The following is a 27,747-nucleotide window of genomic DNA, read 5'->3' on the forward strand; positions in this document are numbered from 1 at the left end:
GCAGCATTAAGGTACATCAGTAAGGCTGAGTAACACTGAGGATTGAGTGACATTAAAACAAAATATGACATGTCATGTTGGTACAAGTGAATGTTAAATGGGCATAGGTGTAGGTCTACTGGTATTATTCAGTATGAGAACATCAGCCCCAAAATATCCTACCTCTCCTGTTCCCCAAGGATGTGTCACTAATTATGTGTTACTGAGCAACAGTTAAGTTTCTCCTGGGTATTATCCCTGTATCTGTCACTCCCAACGTGTGTGTGTATATGTGTGTGTGTGTGTGTGTCTGTGTGTGTGTAACTGGGCCTATATAAGATGACAGAGGACGGGACTAGAGTGTGGAGATCAAGAGGAGATCAACTGGAGGTGAAGATTAAGACTGGACTCGTCTGCTGTACTATACATCTCTGGTAAGACTTCTCTGTCTAAACACTGCAAGTAGCTTTTGTGTGTAGTTTTATTATTTTATATATATATATTATATATTATTATATATATGATATTGTTATAAAACACTTTGACAATCTGTCTTTGAAAAAAATAGCTATATAAATAAATGTGATTGATTGTTGTGTAATAGAATGATACAGGTGACCTATATTCAAATCAGTCTAAGGTCTTTGGCTTCTAGTTCTGAAGTCACATTGATAGATATGTTTAGGACATATAAATATATATTAGAATGCCTTTGGGTTTCAACTGAGTACTATAAGTCCTTGGACCCCAATGTGATAATTTAGGGTAATTGTCAATAACAGTAATATTATTATTAATGTATTTTTAACATGAATAACATCTTATGGAGAGTTTTCTGACCCTATGACATGGATACAAACAAAGGGATTGGTTTGTGTTTAAAGGATCTGTTTTAGTTGACTCAGTGAGAACAATGTTGAAACCAAGAGATACTCCTAAGGTAAGAAACTCATCTTCATAATATAGAATAGGACATTTGTATGAAAGAAACCACACAATATTATAAAATATCTTATTGATAACCTACATGACGAACCACAGATCTTAGGAACAGTTCACAAAGGGACATTATAATTGAGAAAGGACTATCCCTTAGCCAGATAACATTCGCTATACATTATTGTTCAGTTTGGTCCCTAAGACGAGGTTCTAATCTCATTCCTGGTACTTCATAGCACAAAACCATTACCTAATGTTATCTGGAATGCTCTTTAGGTTTAATCATCCAAAGACATTGTGAATCTCTTCTGTAAGTGCTATCTCATAGAGGCCCATCCTCAGTAGAACACACCCACAATAGTTAACAGAATACTCTATTTTGTCGAATAAAACAACCATTATAATGCAATACAAGCATTATAACCTAATCTTGCAATTTTCCACGACAACTCTTGGCATTCTCTCAACGTGCTTCATGAGGTGGCCTGGAATGCATTTCAATTTCATTTACATTTTTTTCCCTTCTTAATTTGTTTGTTTGATCCAATCAGTTCAAATCCAATCAAATGTATTTGTCACATACACATGGTTAGCAACGGCATAGGCAAGATGCAGTAGATGGTATAGAGTACAGTATATACATATGAGATGAGTAATGTAGGGTATGAAAACATATCAAGTGTCGTTTAAAACTTCTTAGGGATGAGACGGGCTGAAGTCCTGTTAATGGGATCTATATGACAACAGCCAGTGAAAGTGCAGGGCGCCAAATTAAAACAACAGAAAACTCATAATTAAAATTCCTCAAACATACAAGTATTTTACACCATTTTAAAGATACACTTGTTGTTAATCCCACCACAGTGTCCAATTTCGAAAAGGCTTTACGACGAAAACATACCATGCGATTATGTTAGGTCAGTGCCTAGTCACATAAAAACACAGCCATTTTTCCAGCCAAAGAGAGGAGTCACAAAAACAGATATAGAGATACAATTAATCACTAACCTTTGATGATCTTCATCAGATGGCACTCATAGGACTTCATGTTACACAATACATGTATCTTTTGTTCAATAAAGTTCATATTTATATCCCAAAATCTCAGTTTACATCGGCGCATTATGTTCAGTAATGTTTAGCTTCCGAAACATCCGAGCCACATCAATTTACAGAAATACTCATCATAAATGATGATGAAAATACAAGTGTTATGGATGGAATTAAAGATATACTTCTCCGTCCTCTTGAAACTCCCCATCCCGGATCCGGGATCGTGACTAAAGCCTCAGGCTCATTAGCATAACGCAAAGTTAACGATTTCTGAAAATCGCAAATAAAATGAAAATAATGCGCCTACTCTCAAGCTTAGCCTTTTCTTAACAACACTGTCATCTCAGATTTTCAAAATATGCTTTTGAACAATAGCAATTCACTAATTTGTGTAAGAGTATGCTAAGCTAGCTTAGCATTTTGAGTAGCATTTAGCACGCAACATTTTCACAAAAACCAGATAACCAAATAAATAAAATCATTTACCTTTGAAGAGCTTCGGATGTTTTCAATGAGGAGACTCTCAGTTACATAGCAAATGTGCAGTTTTTCCTGAAAGCGTCTTTGTGTAGGAGAAATCGCTCCGTTTTGTACATCACATTTGGCTACCGAAACGAACCGAAAATTCAGTCACCTACAACGTCAAACTTTTTCCGAATTAACTCCATAATATCGACCGAAACATGGCAAACGTTGTTTGGAATCAATCCTCAAGGTGTTTTTTCACATATCTCTTCATTGATATATCGTTCGTGGAAGCCTGCATTCTTCTCTGAATTCTGTGGAAAAATACTTGCAGCTGACTTTTGTGCACCAATTTCAGGCGCAGGACACCGGGCGGACACCTGGTAAATGTGGTCTCTTATGGTCAATCTTCCAATGATATGCCTACAAATACGTCACAATGCTGCAGACACCTTGGGGAAACGACAGAAAGGGCAGACTTACTCCTCTCGCATTCACAGCCATATAAGGAGACAATGGAAAACAGAGCCTCAAAAATCCTGCTCATTTCCTGGATGCCGTCTCATCTTGGTTTTGCCTGTAGCTCACGTTCTAGGGCACGCACAGAGAATATCTTTGCAGTTCTGGACACGTCAGAGTGTTTTCTTTCCAAAGCTACCAATTATATGCATAGTCGAGCATCTTTTTGTGACAAAATATTGCGCTTAAAACGGGCACGTCTTTTTATCCAAAAATGATATAGCGCCCCCAGAGTTTCAACAGGTTAATGCAACCGCTGTGTCAGATTTCAAAAAAGCTTTACAGCGAAAGCACACCATGGAATAATCTGAGTACAGCGCTCAGAGACCAAAACAAGCCATACAGATTCCCGCCATGTTGTGGAGTCAACAGAAGTCAGAAATAGCATTATAAATATTCACTTACCTTTTTTTACATTTTTAATTTGACCTTTATTTAACTAGGCAAGTCAGTTAATAAGAACAAATTCTTATTTTCAATGACGGCCTAGGAACAGTTGGTTAACTGCCTGTACAAGGGGAAGAACGAAAGATTTGTACCTTGTCAGCTCAGGGATTTGAAAATGCAACCTTTCGGTTACTAGTCCAACACTCTAACCACTAGGCTACCCTGCCGCCCCTTTGATGATCTTCATCGGAATGCACTACCAGGAATCCCAGTTCCACAATAAATGTTTGTTTTGTTCGATAAAGTCCATAATTTATGTCCAAATCCCTCCTTTTTGTTTTCGCGTTTAGTTCACAAATCCAAATTCACAAGGCGCGAGCACTAGGTCCAGACGAAAAGTTCGTAGAAATATGTCAAACGATGTATAGAATCAATCTTTAGGATGTTTTTATCATAAATCTTCAATAATGTTCCAATCGGAGAATTCCTTTGTCTTTAGAAATTAAAGGGAACACAGTTCGCTCTCATGGCCACGCGCGTGACTTAGCTCATGGCATTCTGCCAGACCTCTTAGTCAAACAGCTCTTATTCACTCCCCCTTCACAGTGGAAGCCTGAAACAAGGTTCTAAAGACTGTTGACATCTAGTGGAAGCCTTAGATAGTGCAATCGGACCAAATTTACACTGTATTTTGGATAGGCAAAGACTTGAAAACCTACAAACCTCAGATTTCCCACTTCCTGGTTGGATTTTTTTTCTCAGGTTTTTGCCTGCCATATGAGTTCTGTTATATTCACAGACATCATTTAAACAGATGTAGAAACTTCAGAGTGTTTTCTATCAAATCTACTATTTTATGCATATCTTAGCTTCTGGGCCTGAGTAGCAGGAAGTTTACCTTATTCGTCCAAGCTACTCACTACTGCCCCCAGCCATAAGAAGTTATAGTGGCTAGTGAAACATTACATCAAGTTGGCAAGATGCAGTAGATGGTATAGCGTACAATATATACATATGAGATGAGTAATGTAGGGTATGTAAGCATTATATAAAGTGGCTAGTGATAAATTGATTACATAAATGTTTCCATTACTAAAGGCGCTAGAGTTGAGTCAGTATGTTGGCAGCAGCCACTCAATGTTAGTGATGGCTGTTTAACAGTCTGATGGCCTTGAGATGGAAGCTGTTTTTCAGTCTCTCAGTCCCTGCTTTGATGCACCTGTACTGACCTCGCCTTCTAGATGATAGCAGGGTGAAAAGGCAGTGGCTTGGGTGGTTGTTGCCCTTGATGATCTTTTTGGCCTTCCTGTGACATCGGGTGGTGTAGGTGTCCTGGAGGGCAGGTAGTTTGCACCCGGTGATGCGTTGTGCAGACCTCACTACCCTCTGGAGAGCCTTAGGGTTATGGGCGGAGCAGCTTCCGTACCAGGCGGTGATACAGCCCGACAGGATGCTCTTGATTGTGCATCTGTAAAAGTTTGTGAGGTTTTTTGGTGACAAGCCAAATTTCTTCAGCCTCCTGAGGTTGAAGAGGCGCTGCTGCGCCTTCTTCACAATGCTGTCTGTGTGGGTGGACCATTTCAGTTTGTCCGTGATGTGTACGCCGAGAAACTTAAAACTTTCCACCCTCTCCACTACTGTCCCATCAATGTAGATAGGGGGCTGCTCCCTCTGCTCTTGCCTGAAGTTCACGATCATTTCCTTTGTTTTGTTGACATTGAGTGTGAGGTTATTTTCCTGACACCACACCCCGAGGGCCCTCACCTCCTCCCTGTAGGCCGTATCATCGTTGTCGGTAATCACGCCTACCACTGTAGTTAGTTGTGTTGTGACAAAGTAGGGGTGGTATACCCTATTTGGCAAAAGACCAAGTCCATATAATGGCAAGTACAGCTAAAAAAAACTAAGAGTAATGACAGTCCATCATTACTTTAAGACATGAAGGTCCGTCAATTTGGAAAATGTCAAGAACTTTTAAAGTTTCTTCAAGTGCAGTCGCGAAAACCACCAATCGCTATGATGAAACTGTCTCTCATGAGGGTGGCCACAGAAAAGGAAGACCCAGAGTTACCTCTGGTGTAGAGGATAAGTTCATTATAGTTAACTGCATCAAATCTGCATCAAATCTGTCATCAAGGCAAAGGGTGGCTACTTTGAAGAATATAAAATATAATTTGAGTTGTTTAACTATTTTTTGGTTACTACATGATTCCATATGAGTTATTTCATAGTTAAATGTCTTCACTATTATTCCACAATGTAGAAAATAGTAAAAAATAAAGAAACACCCTTGAATTAGGTGTCCAAATTTTTGCCTGGTACTGTATAGTGTACACACTCATAAGAAATTCATCAGAATATGAGGATGACATTTGTATGTAACACCACACCGTACTGTAATACATAGCTATGAATACGCATCCAGAATTAAGGAATACAATACACTTTCCTGACAAAGTAAGAGTATGAGATATCAGAATCAACTAACTTTTCATTGAAATACTATGTTACTTTAGAAGTGTTATGGCTCAGTTAAACCAAACTGTATCATCTTTTTTTCTGTCTCTCGTTCATTCTGTCAGACTGTGCGTCTGTCTCACTCCATCAATGACGAGGAGGGAAAATATGTGACGTTGAGGAAGATTCTGATTAAGAAGTGGCTGAAAGGTCAGGGTTTCAACTGTGAACTGGTGGGTAGTCCTGTCTTCTCTATCTTTTAATCACTCTCTCGCACATCTCTCGCCACAGCCAACTACATATGGAACCCACTCCCATGTCTCCAGCTGCCAGTTGTTAGTCCTGCCCCCCCCTATCCTTATATAACACACTGTATGATGGGATACTGATGTAAAATCCTTTAGATTTGATCTCTCAGTCTCTCTCTCTCTCTGTCTTTCGTTCTCTCTATATCTCTCTCTTTATTCCTCTCTTTCTGTCTCTCTCTCCCCATCTCTCAGGAGGATGTTCCTAACATAGCGTTGCTGGGGTCAGGTGGAGGAGAGAGGGCAGCAGTGGGTATGCTGGGATCTCTGCATCAGCTGGACCAGGACAACCTGCTGGGCAGCCTCCTCTATATGTGTGGGGTGTCTGGCACCACCTGGTATACACACACACACACACCTATTTACTATTGTTCTTAGCATGAAAGTTCATTTTGAATATGCTAGGTATCTTGCTCTCTCCTTCACTCCTTCACTCACTCACACACACACACACACACACACACACACACACACACACACACACACACACACACACACACACACACACACACACACACACACACACACACACACACACACACACACACACACACACACACACACAGGTGCATGTCATCCCTGTACAGCAATCCAGCCTTGTCGTTAAGTGAGCGTTGTGATGAAATGATAACGAAGCTGAGGGGTCCTAAAGGGAACTTGAGCAAAGCTGTGGAGTGGCTGAAATCGAGGAAAGAAGAAAACCAGGACTTCAACCTCACTGACTTCTGGGGCGCCTTCACTGCCTCCTATTTCATGAAAGAGGTCAGTGTATGGTTGTGTGTGTGTGTTTGCGTGTGTGTCTGTCTGTCTGCCAGTGTGCGTATTTGTGTGTCTGCCTCTGTTGGGCTAATTATCCCCCCCATCATCTCTTCACCACGGTTGTTCTATCTTTCCCTGTCTCTCCACCCCCCCCATCTCTCCACTCCCATCTCTTCCCCCTTGTTCTCTCTCTCCTGTATCAGATGCACACTCGCTGTCTCTCTGAAGATGCTCACATCATCAAACCCTACCCCATCTACAGCGCCATAGAACTAGACTGCCGCAGACAGGATGACACTAAAGGTGACTTATGCAGGGTTCATGCAAACTCGGAAATTCAGAACTTTCTTAGTTTCCTAGTTCAGAGTGCATAGTGAATGCAGCATCAATCAATCACATGTAATTGCATTACATTTTTAACAAAGACAATTGTCTCACAGTGCAAGAACAATATAAATAATATAAACAACTCATGCAATATGAACCATATGAACTAACACTCATCTGTAGACACCCAAAAAGCAAGCCAGGCATTAGTCCCAGTCGGGCTACATAGCGAATAGTTTGTCATTTCAGACAAAGCCAATTAACGTAAATTTCTGTAATTTACCAATTTTCTGTAGGGGTGTGGTTTGAGATGACCCCTTACGGGAGTGGCTTCTCCGGATTGGGCGCTTTCATCCCCACTTCCTGTCTTGGGAGCAAGTTTGAAGGTGGAGCTCTGAGACAGAAGAGGAAGGAAATGGACATGGTTCTGCTGCAAGGTGGGGAACCCACAGACACACACATGTACAAGCAAACATGTGCACACACCCACACATCAATTTATTGTTGTTTGTTTGTTGTTGCTGGGCAGGTATCTGTGGGAGTGCCTTTGCAGACAAGCAGATAAACAATAATGTGGTAGTAAAAAGGATCTGGAACTTGTTTGGAGGTAAGCTACACTACAGCATGCTAGTTAGCCTGCTAGTTGTTAAGTGATAATGCCAGTGAAGCCGGTGTTTGGAGGATATTTTGGCACATGAGTTGTTAGGCTCGAAACAAAGCCGAGGGTCGGTGAACTGTGCCAATATATCCTCCAAACACCGGCTTCGAGGACTTAAATCACTTATATACAATGGGCTAGCTACATATTCAAATAATGATTGACATATTTTTATTAAAAACATTTTGATGAATTTATTAATACTATTTCATCCTTCCACAAGATATAGTCGCAACACAAATCTAGGGTTGCTACCCAAGCCGGCTGGTCGGTTAAGTTGTTAGAGACGTGACCCAGTCGTTCAGTCTTTTTGTTCTGTATCTATGGGCGTGACCCAGTCGTTTGTTCTAAATGTTCCTTTGCCATACTGGCTGTGATCAGATTTAATATTGCAGGTAGATTATAGCTTCCATCAATGTAATTGTCTTCATTGCTTCCAATCCCCCATATATTTTTTGAAAATATACATACATACATACATACAGTTGGGAGAACAAGTATTTGATACACTGCCGATTTTGCTGGTTTTCCTACTTACAAAGCATGTAGAGGTCTGTCATTTTTATCATAGGTACACTTCAAGAGACGGAATCTAAAACAAAAATCCAGAAAGTCACATTGTATGATTTTTAAGTCATTAATTTGCATTTTATTGCATGACATAAGTATTTGATAAATCAGAAAAGCAGAACTTAATATTTGATACAGAAACCTTTGTTTGCAATTACAGAGATCATACGTTTCCTGTAGTTCTTCACCAGGTTTGCACACACTGCAGCAGGGATTTTGGCCCACTCCTCCATACAGACCTTCTCCAGATCCTTCAGGTTTCGGGGCTGTCGCTGGGCAATACAGACTTTCAGCTCCCACAAAAGATTTTCTATTGGGTTCAGGTCTGGAGACTGGCTAGGCCACTCCAGGACCTTGAGATGCTTCTTACGGAGCCACTCCTTAGTTGCCCTGGCTGTGTGTTTTGGGTCGTTGTCATCCTGGAAGACCCAGCCACGACCCATCTTCAATGCTCTTACTGAGGGAAGGAGGTTGTTGGCCAAGATCTCACGATACATGGCCCCATCCATCCTCCCCTCAATACGGTGCAGTCGTCCTGTCCCCTTTGCAGAAAAGCATCCCCAAAGAATGATGTTTCCACCTCCATGCTTCACGGTTGGGATGGTGTTCTTGGGGTTGTACTCATCCTTCTTCTCCCTCCAAACACGGCGAGTGGAGTTTAGACCAAAAAGCTCTATTTTTGGCTCATCAGACCACATGACCTTCTCCCATTCCTCCTCTAGGTCATCCAGATGGTCATTGGCAAACTTCAGACGGGCCTGGACATGCGCTGGCTTGAGCAGGGGGACCTTGCGTGCGTTGCAGGATTTTAATCCATGACGGCGTAGTGTGTTAATAATGGTTTTCTTTGAGACTGTGGTCCCAGCTCTCTTCAGGTCATTGACCAGGTCCTGCTGTGTAGTTCTGGGCTGATCCCTCACCTTCCTCATGATCATTGATGCCACACGAGGTGAGATCTTCCATGGAGCCCCAGACTGAGGGTGATTGACCGTCATCTTGAACTCCTTCCATTTTCGAATAATTGCGCCAACAGTTGTTGCCTTCTCACCAAGCTGCTTGCCTATTGTCCTGTAGCCCATCCCAGCCTTGTGCAGGTCTACAATTTTATCCCTGATGTCCTTACACAGCTCTCTAGTCTTGGCCATTGTGGAGAGGTTGGAGTCTGTTTGATTGAGTGTGTGGACAGGTGTCTTTTAACGAGTTCAAACAGGTGCAGTTAATACAGGTAATGAGTGGAGAACAGGAGGGCTTCTTAAAGAAAAACTAACTGTGAGAGCCGGAATTCTTACTGGTTGGTAGGTGATCAAATACTTATGTCATGCAATAAAATGCTAATTAATTACTTAAAAATCATACAATGTGATTTTCTGGATTTTTGTTTTAGATTCCATCTCTCACAGTTGAAGTGTACCTATGTTAAAAAAATACAGACCTCTACATGCTTTGTAAGTAGGAAAACCTGCAAAATCGGCAGTGTATCAAATACTTGTTCTGCCCACTGTGCATACATACAGTACCTTTATAAAATGTATACATTTCCGTTATTACCCTCCAACCCTACCACCCCTCCCCCAATTGGAGCAAACTAGTGAACAACAATGCTAAGGCCTGTATTTCCAGCTTATACATACTATATACATTTTATGGACACAGTCTATTTTACAATAGTTATATATATATTATTTTGTTATTACTCCTGTCCCTCCTCTACTCTCAACCTCTCCCATCTATTTCTGATGTCCATCCGGTTTGATTTCTAATTGCCATATCTTTCAAACTGTACCTTTTCAAAACAGTTCTTAACCTGTATACGTTTTACGGGCACAGTATGTTTCACATTAGTTATCTTGTTGTTATTAGTCCCAATGTTCAGCTCCATTTAACCCCTTCCATGTATCTCTTAACACCATCCATATTAGATTTCTATTTGCCATATATTTTTCTACTGTGCTGTGATCTTTCACAAAAGTTCTGAACCTTTCTATTCTCATTGTTTTTACAGATTGTAAATTGAAAATAAACAGTATTGTTAAAAGTATTATTATATTATTGATCAATTGACTGTGACTTTTCAGATCGCCCAGTAGTGCCATCTGCAGGGTTTGTTCCAGGTAAATACTGCAATTCTTCAACCATTCCTGGACCTGTGACTTTATGGACAGTACCAAAACAAATGATCCAATGATTCCTCCTCTTCACAGCAATATCTGCATTGCTGGGAAGGTTGTATCCCCCATATAAATAACATTCTATTGGTTGCGAGAATTAGTATAATAATTTAAATTGAAAAGTTTTGAATCTGGCGTCATTTAGCGTATCAGTTCAAAAACCATGTGCCATGGAATCGGTACGTCAAATATTTCGCAATCTATATGGCACAGCTGTCAATGTCTTGGTCCTTAAATGAAACTGATACTTTTTTATTTATCACAATTTTCTTTAACCAATTCTGGGTTCCTGAGTGTTGCAGCGGTCCAAGGCACTGCATCTCAGTGCTAGAGGTGACACTATAGTTCCTTGTTCGATTCCATGCTGTATCATAGGGCGGCGCACAACTGGCCCAGTGTCGTCCGGGTTTGGCCGTCATTGTGAATAAGAATTTTTTCTTAACCAACTTGCCTAGTTAAGTACAGTTTTTCTAAGTTCCTTACATTTTTGCGGTAATGCTGCAATTATTTGGTTGTAATTTTGGGTAGAGCAGACATTTCCATATGTTTTTGTTAGCTGCATGTGTGACATAACTCCACCACTCATATTTATGATATCATCTACAAAGATGATACTTATTTATTTTTAAACATTTTTTTTTTAATCAATTAATATATTTGAGTTTAACCACAATATTTGGTGTATTATTTGTTCTGTCTTTTCTGGTGGATTACATTTAAATTGCAAACAACCAAGATGATTGTTTTAATCTCTACCTGGCACACCCGAAGGGGACTGGCCACACCTCTGAGCCTGGTTTCTCTCTAGGTTTCTTCCTAGGTTCCTGCCTTTCTAGGGAGTTTTTCCTAGTCACCGTCGATCTACATCTGCATTGCTTGCTGTTTGGGGTTTTAGGCTGGGTTTCTGTATAGCACACTGTTACATCAGCTGACTTAAAAAGGGTGTCATTAATACATTTGATTGATTGATTGCAAAATAGCAATATTTTCAAATAACTGAAAGTGAGAGGTTAATCTGAATAAAGGGGAAAATGTATTTTTTTGAATATAAGGTGAGACATTCTTACTAATTTGCTAGAGAACGAGTTTGGATTTAAGTATAACTTTTGTATGACTGAAACCTTTAGTGAGAGGTCTAATGCTTTAATATGTAATCATTTCTGCCCTCCAAATTCATATTCATTATATAAATAGACCCGTTTAATTTTGTCTGGCTTGCGGTTTCAAATAAAATTCTATATTTTTTTCTCATATAATTTAAAAACTGTTGGCTAGGTGTAAGCAAAACCATAAGCAAATAGGTAAACTGGGAAAAGACTCAAAAGTTAATCAGGGTAATATTTCCACAAATAGAAAGGTATTTACCTTTCCATGGTAGCAAGATTGTATCTATTTTTGCTAACTTTCTATTAAAATGATTGGAATGAGATAACTTCTTTCTTTCTGGATATTTATACAGAGTATATCCACATCACCGTCAGACCATTTTATTGGTAAACTACATGGTAATGTAAAAGTAGTATTCTTTAGTGATCCAATATCTAATATCCTGAGAGGTTCAAAAAATTATCTAGATCCTCTATGAGACTGTGGAGGGATCCAAGTTTTGGACGTTCTTATCCCTTGCGTGCTAACTAGCCAATTACGGCTAATTACAGTCACTTCAAAAAGCTAGAATAACAGCAATGTACCCGCATTTGCATTTGTTTAATTACGCTGTTTTTTAGTGACATTATTTAGGTACATCCATAACAGTGGGCTAAAGAGGCGCAATTTCGCATGGCATAGAAATTTGCTCACGTGTCAAGGCCACTTTTGTTTAGAGGATCTATCCAACAAGACAGCTAAAATCACTTCATACTGAAGCTGAAAAGACTGCAAACTAGTTGCACTTGGTTTCGTTTGACCTGTTTTCAATTTATATTTCTTGTATACTCATTCATTACTATGGGGCAGCTGGAGATTGAATTGGTAAATTGAAACAATGTTGCAAATGTCGGAGATAGACAGCCAGGTTTATACAAATCTCTGCTGTTAAACTAAATGTTAGTCTAAAATAAATGTGAGATAGTATAGACAATAAACTACGGGACAATAGCAGACAAACTACAAGACCATACTAGACATTAAACAACGGGTGGGTCTAATTCTGAATGCCGATTGGTTAAAACCGCATTCCAGCTGGTGTGGGGAGGTAAATTGACCAGAGGAAGCTGGTGGGAGAAGCTATAGGAGGTCAGGCTCATTGTAATAGCTGGAAAGGAATTGGCCAAGAGGATATCCTCAAGGTCCGAGGGCGGGACTTGAGATGTAGATGTCTCAGACAGGGTTACCTCATCATGAGAGGTTGTGTTTCCAAATCACCTCCACTACACCTGACCAAATGCTTTGTTCTGCAGGGTACGAGAGCATTAAGAGGGAGAAAGAGGAGGTGTGTGAGTGTTTGCCCTCCCAAGTGGTGAGGTGTGTGTCTGAGCTGATCAAGTATGCTGAGGACCCAGATCCACAGAAGACAAGGGAAGTCATCACCACACTGGGACAGCTACTGAAGGGTGAGAGAGAGAGAGAGAGAGAGAGAGAGAGAGAGAGAGAGAGAGAGAGAGAGAGAGAGAGAGAGAGAGAGAGAGAGATAGAGAGAGAGAGAGAGAGAGAGAGAGAGACACACACACATACACACAAACAAAAAGACACCATTATCATGAACTGTGTGATAATGTGTATAATGACTCTAGGTCTTGTGAGCAGTAAGGGTGAGATGCTGTGGAACATGGACCCTGAGAGCTGGAAGAGAACCAGCCTGGTGGAGAGAAAGAAGTTCATAGAGACAGTCAGTCTGGAGCTCATCCTCTCCTCAGACAGCTGGGCAAAAGACTGGAAGGACAAACGCTACACCTTCAACGGTAACAAAGGCATTATATTACTCCAACCCCAGGTTAGCCCACCAGCCTGCACTCTGAGATATAAAGAGTTCCTAAAGGATTCTTTGGTTGTCCGTGTGGGAGAACACTTTATGGGTTTATGGGTTCTTTATGGGTTCCATGTACTGTCGAACCCCATTATGTTCCATTTATAACCTTCTGTGGAAAAGGTTCTACATGTAACGAAAAAGGGTTCCACATGAAACCCAAACGGGTTATTAAAGGGTTCTCCCACAAAGACAACTGAAGAACCCTTTATAGGTAGGTAGCACTATGTAGTACTTTTATACTTAGAGGCATTAGACCCTACACCTGCACAGGTAACACTAACTTCCACAGTACCATTTCTATTACCTGACTTTGGCTTCATGACTCAAGACCTTGTTAGTTCACTGAGCCTTGGAGCTGAGTTTTTTTACAGAAAGTTTTTACAGAAGGTTTGGGGACCTGGATGTAAAATGCAGTATGGTTATGTGGTAATATGTTCTTAGTGTAAGAGGGTATATGATACTAGGTAGTTATAAACAGTGGACATCTGTATCTAGTACAGCTCCAATAGGGGAGGCTGGTGGTCAATTTTGACAAAAGTGTATTTGTTTTCTAATTATTGTTGCTAATGCACATTTTTGACAGTACTTTCCATTGATAATTTACCCTTATCCAAGCCACTCCAAGTTAATGCCTAATCCTAATCCTAACCACTCAAAGTTAACGCCTAACATTAACTAGTGATGTTATGTTTGATACTGGAGTCTCTAAGCAGCTAACTTTGAAGCAGTGTGCCGATGTGTGTATTGCTTTATCAAAAGTATAACATCAATGACGTCTTAAGCTTCATTTTTATCACGTGCTTTTCAAACCATGTGATACATGCCAGACCATGAGGTAATCTTTGTCTTATTCTCTGCAGATGAAGCGATGTCCAGTAGGTTGATGAGAACATTGGAAAAGCCAGACAAAGTGACAATAACAAACTCCTGGGACTCCGATGGTAATGTTTTTTTAAATTAAATCAAATCAAACTTTATTTGCCACATGCACCGAATACAACTTGTGTAGACTTTACCGTGAAATGCTTACTTACAAGCCCTTAACCAACAATGCAGTTCAAGAATCAAATGTGTCCAGGGCACGACGAGAGAGGAACAACCCTAAGGTAACTCAGGGTCACTTTCCCAAAGCAAACTCTCCCCCGGAAGCTTTCCTTCCCTAACTAATTCTAGCCGCTCTTGTTGCAGCTTGATTTTAGCATGCACCAAATACTGTTTAAATTCTAATTCCTTTTCATACTTAACACGATCATGCTCCAGTTTAGCTTGTTCATGCTCTGGCTGTAACAGAAGCAGTTCTTTCTGCTGTTCAGAAGGAAGACTACTAGGGCTAACAGACGGAGAGGCCATTGTAACAAAACAGGGAGACTGCTGGGGGGGGTGGCGAGTCCTTGTCAGAGGCTGCTGGGGGGTGGCGAGTCCTTGTCAGAGGCTGCTGGGGGGGGTGGCGAGTCCTTGTCAGAGGCTGCTGGGGGGTGGCGAGTCCATGTCAGAGGCTGCCACAGTGGTAATGTTGAGTATACCACTTTCCATCAGATTGTCTTTCAATATCAATTTAGTGATTAGTGATTAGTGATCTTCATCAGCTGTTCTTTAGCACATAATTCTAACAGTTCCTCTGATGGAATGTGAATGAACTCGTCTACGTTAGACGCCATAGTCACAAGTAACTACTAAAAATAATCTTGCTCTTCCCGTCTGCTGAGCACACCAGACCACAACAAAAGAAACGCAAATCATACTGGGCACCACAGGAGAGAGATGAGATGCATAAGGAGCTTCCCCAAATCCTAAAATAACTCAACCTTAGTCTTCATGTGGATTTGCGGTGTGTATTTACGCACTGTAGCCCGCTGGCATGGGGGAAAAACTGCAAGGATGTGCCGCCGAACAAAATAACCATGCCCAACTTATTTCAAAGTGGAACATGTCACTAAGCCTAACAAGGGAAAAGAAAGGCTATAGCTCTGGGTAGCAAGTGGCACTACCCTACCCAAAATCGCTCAATGGAGGTACACAGCACATTGAACTCTGCTCCTCAAATCATTATCCCAACAGTAAGAGGAGCAAGAATTCCCAGCCTGTGCAGGGGCCTGGAAACGAATCAATGTTACTCTCTCCAACGCAGCACATAACCAATTATCCACCGCAGCGGCAAGTTTAACAAACAAAGGCAACCAACACTGGGCTTACCAAACAGCGCAACTCAAAACAGCTGTACCAAAAGCTGCAAACAAAGCACCTACAGAGTTTATCAAACACTAACTCCACATTTTCTCCCAAATAAAATACACTTACCAGTTAGCTTAAAGAGACTAGAATTAGGCCTACTGGCATACTTTTCCATGTAACGCACCATTTGATGACGTCACAGGACAACCAAAATCACTGATACTTCTCTAAGGCACTATACCAAACACTTACAAGACCATGCAGTGAATACCAACCAAAGCGCATCCCAATTAGCATTAATCCCTTATAATGCAACAAAATATTATACGCAAAAATGTCTAGGAACCTACCATATAATCCCAGATGAGCCATCACTTGTCATGAACCGGCTCGTAGCCCGTAACAAAAGGGAGACAACGCAGAGATCATGGAATAACAATAATATATGTATTAACTGAGGTAAACTAGGGGAGGCTGGTGGAGGTAGAAATCAGAGGACTGCTTATTGTACTGCTTGGGAATGGCATCATGAACGGTATCAAACACATATCAAACACGTGTTTGGTACGATTTCTCATTCCGTTCTATCCATTGCAGTGAACCCATGATCCGATTTCTCCCACCACCAGCCCCCTGTGGTTCAGCATCATGTCCAGCCGCTCAGTCACTTATAGGATACGTGTTCCTGCTGTAGGGGATGGTGGTTACTGGCTAAGTGTGTGTGCATGCACATATCAGACAATAGTAACCAGCAGAGGGATAGAAATGGAAGATTGGCTTGCAAGGTGGTAGATCGGGGTTGGTGAGCAGGCGTACAACAATGACATGCAACCTGAACGTCAGGAGTTCAAATCAGTTTCTGGTCAATTTTGACAAAAGTGCTTTAAGTGTATTTGTTTTCTAATTATTGTTGCTAATGCAAATTTTTGACAGTACTTTCCATTGACAATTTACCCTTATCCAAGCCACTCCAAGTTAATGCCTAATCCTAATCCTAACCACTCAAAGTTAATGCCTAACCTTAACTAGTGATGTTAGGTTTGATACTGGAGCTCTGAGGCATGTGTCGAAGTCTCTAAGCAGCTAACTTTGAAGCAGTGTGCCGATGTGTGTATAACTTTATCAAAAGTATAACATCAATGATGTCTGAAGCTTCATTTTTATCACATGCTTTTCAAACCGTGTGATACATGCCAGACCATGAAGTAATCTTTGTCTTATTCTCTGCAGATGAAGCGATGTCCAGTAGGTTGATGAGAACATTGGAAAAGCCAGACAAAGTGCCAATAACAAACTCCTGGCTCTACGATGGTAATGTTTTTTTTTTCATTAAATCAAATCAAACTTTATTTACCACATGCGCCGAATATAACAAGTGTAGACTTTACCGTGAAATGCTTACATACAAGCCCTTAACCAACAATGCAGTTCAAGAAAAAACATACCTTTACCTTTCTATCCAGTATGTACGTACCTTTACCTTTCTATCCAGTATGTACGTACCTTTACCTTTCTATCCAGTATGTACTTACCTTTACTGTTCTGTCCAGTATGTACTTACCTTTACCTTTCTATCCAGTATGTATGTACCTTTATCTTTCTATCCAGTATGTACTTACCTTTACCTTTCTATCCAGTATGTACGTACCTTTACCTTTCTATCCAGTATGTACTTACCTTTACCTTTCTATCCAGTATGTACATACCTTTACCTTTCTATCCAGTATGTACTTACCTTTACTGTTCTGTCCAGTATGTACTTACCTTTACCTTTCTATCCAGTATGTATGTACCTTTATCATTCTATCCAGTATGTACTTACCTTTACCTTTCTATCCAGTATGTACGTACCTTTACCTTTCTATCCAGTATGTACTTACCTTTACCTTTCTATCCAGTATGTACATACCTTTACCTTTCTATCCAGTATGTACATACTTTTACCTTTCTATCCAGTATGTACTTACCTTTACCTTTCTATCCAGTATGTACTTACCTTTACCTTTCTATCCAGTATGTACTTACCTTTACCTTTCTATCCAGTATGTACTTACCTTTACCTTTCTATCCAGTATGTACTTACCTTTACCTTTCTATCCAGTATGTACGTACCTTTACCTTTCTATCCAGTATGTACTTACCTTTACCTTTCTATCCAGTATATACATACCTTTACCTTTCTATCCAGTATGTACATACCTTTACCTTTCTATCCAGTATGTACGTACCTTTACCTTTCTATCCAGTATGTACTTACCTTTACCTTTCTATCCAGTATGTACTTACCTTTACTGTTCTATCCAGTATGTACATACCTTTACCTTTCTATCCAGTATGTACTTACCTTTACCTTTCTATCCAGTATGTACTTACCTTTACCTTTCTATCCAGTATGTACTTACCTTTACTGTTCTATCCAGTATGTACATACCTTTACCTTTCTATCCAGTATGTACTTACCTTTACCTTTCTATCCAGTATGTACTTACCTTTACCTTTCTATCCAGTATGTACATACCTTTACATTTCTATCCAGTATGTACGTACCTTTACCTTTCTATCCAGTATGTACTTACCTTTACCTTTCTATCCAGTATGTACTTACCTTTACCTTTCTATCCAGTATGTACTTACCTTTACCTTTCTATCCAGTATGTACATACCTTTACCTTTCTATCCAGTATGTACATACCTTTACCTTTCTATCCAGTATGTACGTTCCTTTTCCTTTCTATCCAGTATGTACTTACCTTTACCTTTCTATCCAGTATGTACTTACCTTTACCTTTCTATCCAGTATGTACTTACCTTTACCTTTCTATCCAGTATGTACTTACCTTTACCTTTCTATCCAGTATGTACTTACCTTTACCTTTCTATCCAGTATGTACGTTCCTTTACCTTTCTATCCAGTATGTACGTACCTTTACCTTTCTATCCAGTATGTACTTACCTTTATCTTTCTATCCAGTATGTACATACCTTTACCTTTCTATCCAGTATGTACTTACCTTTACCTTTCTATCCAGTATGTACTTACCTTTACCTTTCTATCCAGTATGTACTTACCTTTACCTTTCTATCCAGTATGTACGTTCCTTTACCTTTCTATCCAGTATGTACGTACCTTTACCTTTCTATCCAGTATGTACTTACCTTTATCTTTCTATCCAGTATGTACATACCTTTACCTTTCTATCCAGTATGTACGTACCTTTACCTTTCTATCCAGTATGTACTTACCTTTACCTTTCTATCCAGTATGTACTTACCTTTACCTTTCTATCCAGTATGTACTTACCTTTACCTTTCTATCCAGTATGTACGTTCCTTTACCTTTCTATCCAGTATGTACGTTCCTTTACCTTTCTATCCAGTATGTACGTACCTTTACCTTTCTATCCAGTATGTACATACCTTTACCTTTCTATCCAGTATGTACTTACCTTTACCTTTCTATCCAGTATGTACATACCTTTACCTTTCTATCCAGTATGTACTTACCTTTACCTTTCTATCCAGTATGTACATACCTTTACCTTTCTATCCAGTATGTACGTACCTTTACCTTTCTATCCAGTATGTACGTTCCTTTACCTTTCTATCCAGTATGTACTTACCTTTACCTTTCTATCCAGTATGTACGTACCTTTACCTTTCTATCCAGTATGTACTTACCTTTACCTTTCTATCCAGTATGTACATACCTTTACCTTTCTATCCAGTATGTACATACCTTTACCTTTCTATCCAGTATGTACGTACCTTTACCTTTCTATCCAGTATGTACGTACCTTTACCTTTCTATTTACTTTCTATTCAGTATGATTACAATGGGAGGTGTGTGTGTATTCCAGTAAAGGAAGGATACAGAACAGACTGTATACTCTCTCCATCACTGAGATTATTTTTGACCAGTTGATATTAATTATTTGAAAATGGTGTGTGTGTCTCCCCTAGGGTTGTGGATTGTGCAGAACATTTTCCCTCTGGTCCAGAAATGGGAATGGGGAACCACGTCCAACTTCCTCTTCAAGATCCAAGGTACAGTAACATCAGACCTCTTCCTAACATGACAGCATAACTAGTATCAGTCATCAAGATCTGATGTTTCCCTCCAAAATAGCAGCTTTCTTGGTTGGTTCTCTCTTTCTCTCTCTACTCTCTCTCCTCTCGCTCCCCCTATCTCTCTAACTCCTCCACCCTCTCTCTGTACTCCCCTCCCTCCACTCAATCTCCCCAGATACTAACATTCCGAGCAGCATGGCATCCAAAGAGAAGATTCATCTGGTAGACGCTGGGTTAAAGTTGAACTCTCCCTACCCCCCCGTCCTGCGCACATCGAGGAAGGTCGACCTCATCATCTCCTTGGACTTCAGCGAAGGAGACCCCTTTGAGGCAAACACACACACACAATGTTTATTCCTATTCAAGCCTTTCAGAAGAACATGATGTGCCGAGATAGTAGTGACCCTCTCAATTCAAGGGGCTTTATCAGCATGGGAAACACATGTCACCTTTGCCAAAGCAAGTGAAGTAGATAATATACAAAAGTGAAATAAACAAAAATGAACAGTAAACATTACACTCACAGAAATTCCAAAAGAATAAAGACATTACAAATGTCATTACGTCTATATACAGTGTTGTAAAAACATGTAAATGGTTAAAGTACAAAAGGGAAAATAAATAAACATAAATATGGGTTGTATTTACAATGGTGTTTGTTCTTCACTGGTTGCCCTTTTCCTGTGGCAACAGGTCACAAATCTTGCTGCTGTGATGGCACACTGGTATTTCACCCAGTAGATATGAGTTTATCAAAATCGGGTTTGTTTCAAATTGTTTGTGCATCTATGTAATCTGAGGGAAATATGTGTCTCTAATATGATCATACATTTGGCAGGAGGTAAGGAAGTGCTGCTCAGTTTCCACCTCATTTTGCGGGCAGTGAGCACATAGCCTGTCTTCTCTTGAGAGCCAGGTCTGCCTACAGTGGCCTTTCTGAATAGCAAGGCTATGCTAATTGAATCTGTACATAGTCAAAGCTTTCCTTAAGTTTGGGTCTGCCACTGTATACTCTCTGTTTAGGGCCAAATAGCATTCTAGTTTGCTCTGATTTTTTGTTGGTTAGGTCTAATTGTGTTTCTGTCCTCTCTCTCCCCTCTCTTGCTCTCTCTCTAGGGTGTAGGGGCTAGGGAGTAGTGACTAGGATGTAGGGCCAAGGGCACGTGTTAAACTCATTCCACGGAGGGCTGAGTGTCTGAGGGTTTTCGCTCCATCATTGTACTTGATTGATAAATGAAGGTACTAACTAGTAAGGAACTCCCCTCATCTGGTTGTGGAGGTCTTAATTGAAAGGAAAAAAATAAAACCTGCAGCCACTCAGCCAGCCATGGAATGAGTGACAATCCTGACCTAGGGACTAGGGCCTAGGTAAAAGTTACTAGGAAGTAGGTATTAGTGACTAGGAAATAGGGACTAGGGATTAGTGTCTAGGGAGTAGGGACTAGGGGCTGGTGTGGAGAAGGACATTGACATAACCATACTACTGATTCTGCTCTTCACAGACGGTGTTTAGTGCCAAAAAGTATGCGGATGAGCTGAAGCTTCCCTTTCCCCCAGTGAAGGAGAGTGTGAGGGAGGAGAAAGACCATCCTCAGGACTGCTACGTTTTTGAGGGGCTACACACTCCCACCATTATGCACATGCCCCTGTTCAACATGCAGAACTGCCAAGGTCAGTTGTAGACACATACTACTATGATGACTATCTGTGTCTGACTTTTATCCTTGTCTCTCTGACTATGCCCTATTCTGACATCTCTTTTTTCCCCTGTCTCTTATCTCTGTGTCATGTCTTTTTCTTGTTTATCTGCACCAACTGTCTGCTTTTTATGATGGCATTTAGTATTTTTTTTATTTATTTCACCTTCATTTAACTAGGAAAGTCAGTTAAAAACAAATTCTTATTTTCAATGACGGCCTAGGAACAGTGGGTCAACTGCCTGTCCAGGGGCAGAACAACCTTGTCAGTTCAGGGATTCAAACTTGCAACCTTTCGGTTACTAGTCCAATGCTCTAACCACTAGGCTACCACTACCGACTTGGACTGGAGTGTGGACCTCAGTTTATCTTTCAATCACCGACGTGGGTATATTCTCCTAAACACCAATGAGGAGATGCGAGAGGCGTGACTTGCAGTGCACAAGCATTGTGGGTGCAATGATTGGATACTGCACTCGACAAGAGCGGTCAGCATGTTAGTCTCTGTCTCAGTCTCTAAGTTGTTCTAAGTGTTGTATCTGTATTAATTCTCTGGACTCTATTTTTAACACCCTCACGCCATTGTAAATCTAAAAGGTGGCGGTAGCACTATAGCAGCCATACTCAAGCGCGATCCGGACCCAGAACTGGGTCAATACGGACCGCGGGTCCGGAGTGTAAAAAAATTCTATATGATTATTATAATTTTTTCACTCGTGTCACGAACTGTCTCGTATCCTGTAACAAAAAGGGAGACAACGCAGAGATCATGGAATACAAAAATATATGTATTAACTGAGTTAAACTATATACAGTTAACAATGGGGTGTGGTCTTATGTAAGGGAGTGGTTGCGTACATAGATGGTGATAATGAGGGCTGTTGAAAGGTGCCAAAACAAACAACCCACAAAATCCCACAACCAAAAATAACAGTGTGTCTGCGTGGAGTGAGTCGTGAGTCTCCTCAATGAACGGGGGAAAGGTGAATTTATCCTCGAGAAACACCCAAACCCAGGTGTGTCCCATTTCCCTTACAACCCTCCCAGCTCCACCCACCGACGTCCTATTAAGGAAAACAAGAGCAAAGAAAAAGAATTCGGCAGACAGAGTGGGAGGTTGTCACACTCGGACCGTGGTCCGTATAGAACCTGTTATGTGTCTGGATCCAGACCGCATTTGAGTATGGCTGCTATAGTGCTACCGCCAACGCTTAGATTTACCATGGCACTAGGTTTGTTAAAAATAGAGCCAAGAGACTAATAACACAGATACTTACAAAACTGGTTTTACTCAGTCAGGCTTTGATCCCAGGTATCATAAACACACATAAGACATAGACAAATGTGTAGAAATTAGCTTTAAAACTTAAAAATGTTCTCTCTGCCAACAACAGGTGTGTAAACAGTTTGGGGTCAATTGGGTTGCGAGGTGGGGGTTTATTACTGCTCAGATAATTGACGATAACCATTCAGTTCTCACCTACAGCAAGGTCAAACAAGTCAATGTTTTCAGTTTACAGTTTACTAAACTAGTTATTTAGAACCGTAGAGTTACAGCAAGTCATCACAAAGACAACAGGAGCAGGGTCTATTTTTCTCAATTTCCTGTCTGACTGATGTGCCCAAAGTAAACTGCCTGTTACTCAGGCCCAGAAGTCAGGATATGCATATAATTGGTACCATTGGATAGCAAACACCTTGAAGTAGAAATGTAGAAATGTTAAAAACATTGTATGAGACTATAACACAATTGAAAATCCAAAGAAAACTGGACTGGACTTTTTTTTTGAGAGCCCATGCTCTTCCAAAGGAACGTATAGGGTCATATCCAAATACAGCTCCCAGATTGCAATTCTAGGTTTCAGGCTTGTTTCTTCCCAAACGAGGAAGAATTCTGAGTTTTAGTGAGTTGGAAATCAGTCTGTGCTCGCCCAACGAAGAGGGCACGGACCTGTTAATTTTGCTTTCCTATTGAACATACTCCTTTCCGTATTAAATATTATAGTTTAAATACATTTTAGGGTACCTGAAGATTAAATAGAAACACATTTTGACTTATTTTAACAAAGTTTAGCGGTAGCTTTTTGGATTGCTTTCTCTGCACGTTGAACGAGTGGATTACTCAAATCGATGGCGCCAACTAAACTGACTTTTTGGCAAATGCCAAACGTCCTGCACGGTGTTTGGCTGTAAGTACAACCCCCACCTGTGGACGTCGGGCCCTCATACCACCCTGATGGAGTCTGTTTCTGACCGTTTGAGCAGACACATGCACATTTGTGGCCTGCTGGAGGTCATTTTGCATGCCTCTGGCAGTGCTCCTCCTGCTCCTCCTTGCACAAAGGCGGAGGTAGCGGTCCTGCTGCTGGGTTGTTGCCCTCCTACGGCCTCCTCCACGTCTCCTGATGTACTGGCCTGTCTCCTGGTAGCGCCTCCATGCTCTGGACACTACGCTGACAGACACAGCAAACCTTCTTGCCACAGCTCGCATTGATGTGCCATCCTGAATAAGCTGTACTACCTGAGCCACTTGTGTGGGTTGTAGACTCCGTCTCATGCTACCCCTAGAGTGAAAGCACCGCCAGCATTCAAAAGTGACCAAAACATCAGCCAGCAAGCATAGGAACTGAGAAGTGGTCTGTGGTCACCACCTGCAGAAACACTCCTTTATTGGGGGTGTCTTGCTAATTACCTATAATTTCCACCTGTTGTCTATTCCATTTGCACAACAGCATGTGAAATTTATTGTCAATCAGTGTTGCTTCCTAAGTGGACAGTTTGATTTCACAAAAGTGTGATTGACTTGGAGTTACATTGTGTTGTTTAAGTGTTCCCTTTATTTTTTTGAGCAGTGTATTATAGACATATTGTACAGACTATGGTTATACATAATTCTAATCAATTTCATAAGATTATACGGCTTCAGGGTGGAATATTCTAGTCATTCATATAAATTCCATCAACAGATATAAAGAAGTAATTTATCTAACAAAACGACCATGCATGTTGTAGCTGGGACCCTTTGGATTGCAAATCAGAGGAAGATTTTCAAAATAAGTGAATATTTAATCACTATTTGTGATTTTATGAAGCCTGTGCTTGTTGAAAAATATTTTGATGTGGGGCGCCATCCTCAAACAATATCATGGCATGCTTTCGCTGTAAAGGTTGTAGACAGGTGTCCTGCTGGAGTTTTAAAGCACCATTTCAACTTAAACATTTAAATATCATCAAGGCTATATATGCTTTGTTTAATACACTGTAAACAAACTTAAAAATACCCAAAAAATAATTGTCCATTTTTTTTTTATCACCGTACTTGTAGACTAGTTAAACGTCAATGCCATCCTCCTCTATTTCATTTTGGCAAAACGTATGTGACGACCCTGGATTTATAGGCGCGGAAATCGACTCTGCCGCTTCAGCATGCTTTTGCACCGGACCTCGGGCTAGGAGGTTGAGAGTTCGAGACTTGATCCCTGCTGTTTCATTACATTAGTGTGTGTGCTTGGCCGGTGAGCGCGTTCCTGTAAGACGTTGAGTCGCAAGCTAGCGCGAGGATGCCCTCTTTGAAAGGAGGGTGACGACCCTGGGTTTATAACTTCGGAAATCGATTCGGCTCTTGCGGAACAGTCGATAGCGCGCCGGACCTCGGGCCAGAAGAGACCTACTCCCTGCTGTTTTATTACAGGTATATGGATCTGACATACAGTACGCTTTTAGTTTTTGTTGTCATAGGCTAGCAGGCATTTTAGCTAAGTATCCTAACTTCATCACATGGGCAACAATGAACCAGCTAAGTTTGCTAGCTAGTTAACGTGAGCTACATATAGGCTACACATTCTGAGACAGTGGGGCAGTGCTTCCCCTGCTCGGATGATTTCTCCAGTAAGACTCAACCACTTGCAAATTGACTTAAACATCATAAAAACACAGAGAGCGATGAAATAGAAATACATTTACTATTAAATGTTTTATTGGTCATATCGTTGCATCCATGACTACACGCCACTGCTAGGAAATTGAATGACCGGACCTTCTTAAATAGTACTTGAGTACCCCTGCGTTTTTGGTTCGGGGTTGTTTTAGAAATATTTGAGCTATTTTCACAACCAAAAAGTATATGCGCACTGCTGGCGCAAAAGGACTGGGTTTTCAGAACGTGCTCCACGGCAAAATGTGGTTGCTTCAAATTGTGTATTTAAGGTATTTTATGTATTGCCCTGAAGTCAACTCCAATTCCAATAAATGGTTTATATATATATATATATATATTAGGTTCGATTTTATATATATATATATATATATATATATATATATAATTTGCTAAATAAATTAACTTGAAACCATTTGCAGTCCACATCGTTCAAAGTAACGGTTGGCTTCAATAGCATTCACACTGATATTGGGGCTAGGCATACTGTAAATTACATTATGGCTGAGAATGGACATGCCAATAATTATTGACAAGCCCTAAAAAGAGAACGAATAATTATTCTATTAAATAGGCTATGTCACACTTACAGGTACCATCCTTTCTCCCAGTGGGCACATAATATTAAAACAACGCAGACTATGGAGAGTTTTACGCACATCCAAACTTTTCACAGTAGCAGGACAAATATCCAATATAATGTCCACTCACCATTGTACTGCAACCGAATAGGCCTGTGTTTTATGAACATAATCGGAACCATTTTACAGATCAGATTGCATTCACACATCTCCAGAAGTTGCATTGCATGCGCCGCACAGACGTCGTAACCACAAAACCAGGAAGGTGAATCATTCTAATAAGATTCTATTTTTCGTTTAATTTTATTACAACCAATCTTTTTTAACTTAAAAAAATACATGTAAAATGTAATCGGCAGGATAAAAAAAGATATTAATTGCTGTTGAACCATCATTCGTTATAGTAGGTCTAAGCGAGGGCTTGGGTTTTGAACATATGAAAAGGAAAAACGGGCAGGTGTTACAGGTTATAGATCATTTAGAACTTCTAAATGAGGTTTACCAGTGTTCACCGAGGTTCTCGTCTCTCGTTTCATGATGGGAATGGACACAGGTTTTTACGCACGTCCAAAACAGGACCTCATGGCTAAAATAATGTGGGCCTGCCTACAATTCATAGATACAAAGGCAAAGTCAGCAGACTGTTTTATTCCTATGAAACTTAATATTTGAATAACGTTTGTGATTTTAAGTTTTATTTCCAAGCTGTCTCAGGAGTCAAACCATTTATCGACATTATTGACGACTTCGCGATTGCTCTTGTTCCATGCGCATATGGGAAGTGTGTCAACCCCCCAAAACAGCTTTTGGTTTGTCATAAATATCCCAATCAGCGGTGGCTGAAATTAGCACTTTGGATCATGTTTTTAAGGACACACCTAAAATATTTCCACTCCTCCCATCTGATTGCAAGGAGCTGATATAAAACAGGTAAATTGCTCAACCTGGTGTTGGGGCAGGAACATGATAGTGGGTCAGTTTTTACATGACGAAATAACAAACGTACATGTATTTGACACTAGCGGCGCCTTAATCCCCCAGCTGTAAATAGAACCCTCTGTGTTCAATATGTTCAAAGTTGTGTTGTAAGGCTCTCTGTTCTCTTCCTAGACGAGGAGGGGATTAAGAAGGAGAGGGAGAAGTACACAACGTTACGGCAGCCCTACGGTGCGCCTGAGAACGAACGCCTCCTGAAGAAGGCCAAGGACAACTTGAAGAACAACAAATACAGGATCCTGGTACAGATCATTATGGCTGTCCAACGCAGAAAGAATCGCAAGTCAGTGGCTCAATAGTCTGTATCTGTGGTGTAAAGTACTACAGTATTTTTTTTTGTATCTTTACTTTATTTATATTTGACAACTTTTACTTCACTACATTTCTAAAGAAAAGTATATATATTTTTTACCCCATACACTTACCCTGACACCCAAAAGTTGCCTACTTGTTACATTTTGAATGCTTAGCAGGACAGAAAATGTATAATTCAAGCACTTATCAAGAGAACATCCCAACCTGTTAGTCCCTGCTGCCTCTGATCTGGTTGACTGATTAGAAGCACCTGCTGCTCATCTGTGTTCCCAACAAATGCTGTCTTGATTTAAAAAGATTTGTATCTACACACTGGAGAAAACTGAAAGGTCTGTGTATGCTATCTCTAATGCATTAAAAAAAACTTGATTTTCTTTGAGTGCAGACACATCACACCCTTCCTCTGAATTCGCAGTTTTTACGCACGAAA

The 27,747-nt window shown here is 40.5% G+C and overlaps 1 protein-coding gene across 1 annotated transcript; it reads left to right on the forward strand.

Moving 5' to 3' along the window:
- The first annotated feature begins 276 nt into the window (after window positions 1-276).
- Window positions 277-27,747, forward strand: LOC135510476 (cytosolic phospholipase A2 gamma-like). Its single transcript, XM_064931444.1, has 17 exons — window positions 277-413; window positions 864-919; window positions 5,925-6,032; window positions 6,300-6,442; window positions 6,671-6,866; window positions 7,067-7,166; window positions 7,487-7,627; window positions 7,720-7,797; window positions 10,494-10,529; window positions 12,986-13,138; window positions 13,319-13,486; window positions 14,415-14,495; window positions 16,957-17,037; window positions 19,687-19,770; window positions 19,970-20,124; window positions 21,297-21,465; window positions 27,117-27,747. The coding sequence occupies exons 2-17, from the start codon at window positions 893-895 to the stop codon at window positions 27,299-27,301; spliced, it is 1,905 nt and encodes a 634-aa protein (XP_064787516.1). The 5' UTR covers window positions 277-413; window positions 864-892; the 3' UTR covers window positions 27,302-27,747.

Source organism: Oncorhynchus masou, chromosome 23 (assembly GCF_036934945.1).
Source record: "Oncorhynchus masou masou isolate Uvic2021 chromosome 23, UVic_Omas_1.1, whole genome shotgun sequence".
Taxonomy (NCBI): Eukaryota; Metazoa; Chordata; class Actinopteri; order Salmoniformes; family Salmonidae; genus Oncorhynchus; species Oncorhynchus masou.

Coding starts and splice junctions, on each gene's coding strand:
- LOC135510476 (XM_064931444.1), top strand. CDS start 893: ATGTTGAAACCAAGAGATACTCCTAAG. Junction 7,628..7,719: donor GGACATGGTTCTGCTGCAAG/GTGGGGAACCCA, acceptor GTTGCTGGGCAG/GTATCTGTGGGAGTGCCTTT. Junction 13,487..14,414: donor CAAACGCTACACCTTCAACG/GTAACAAAGGCA, acceptor TATTCTCTGCAG/ATGAAGCGATGTCCAGTAGG.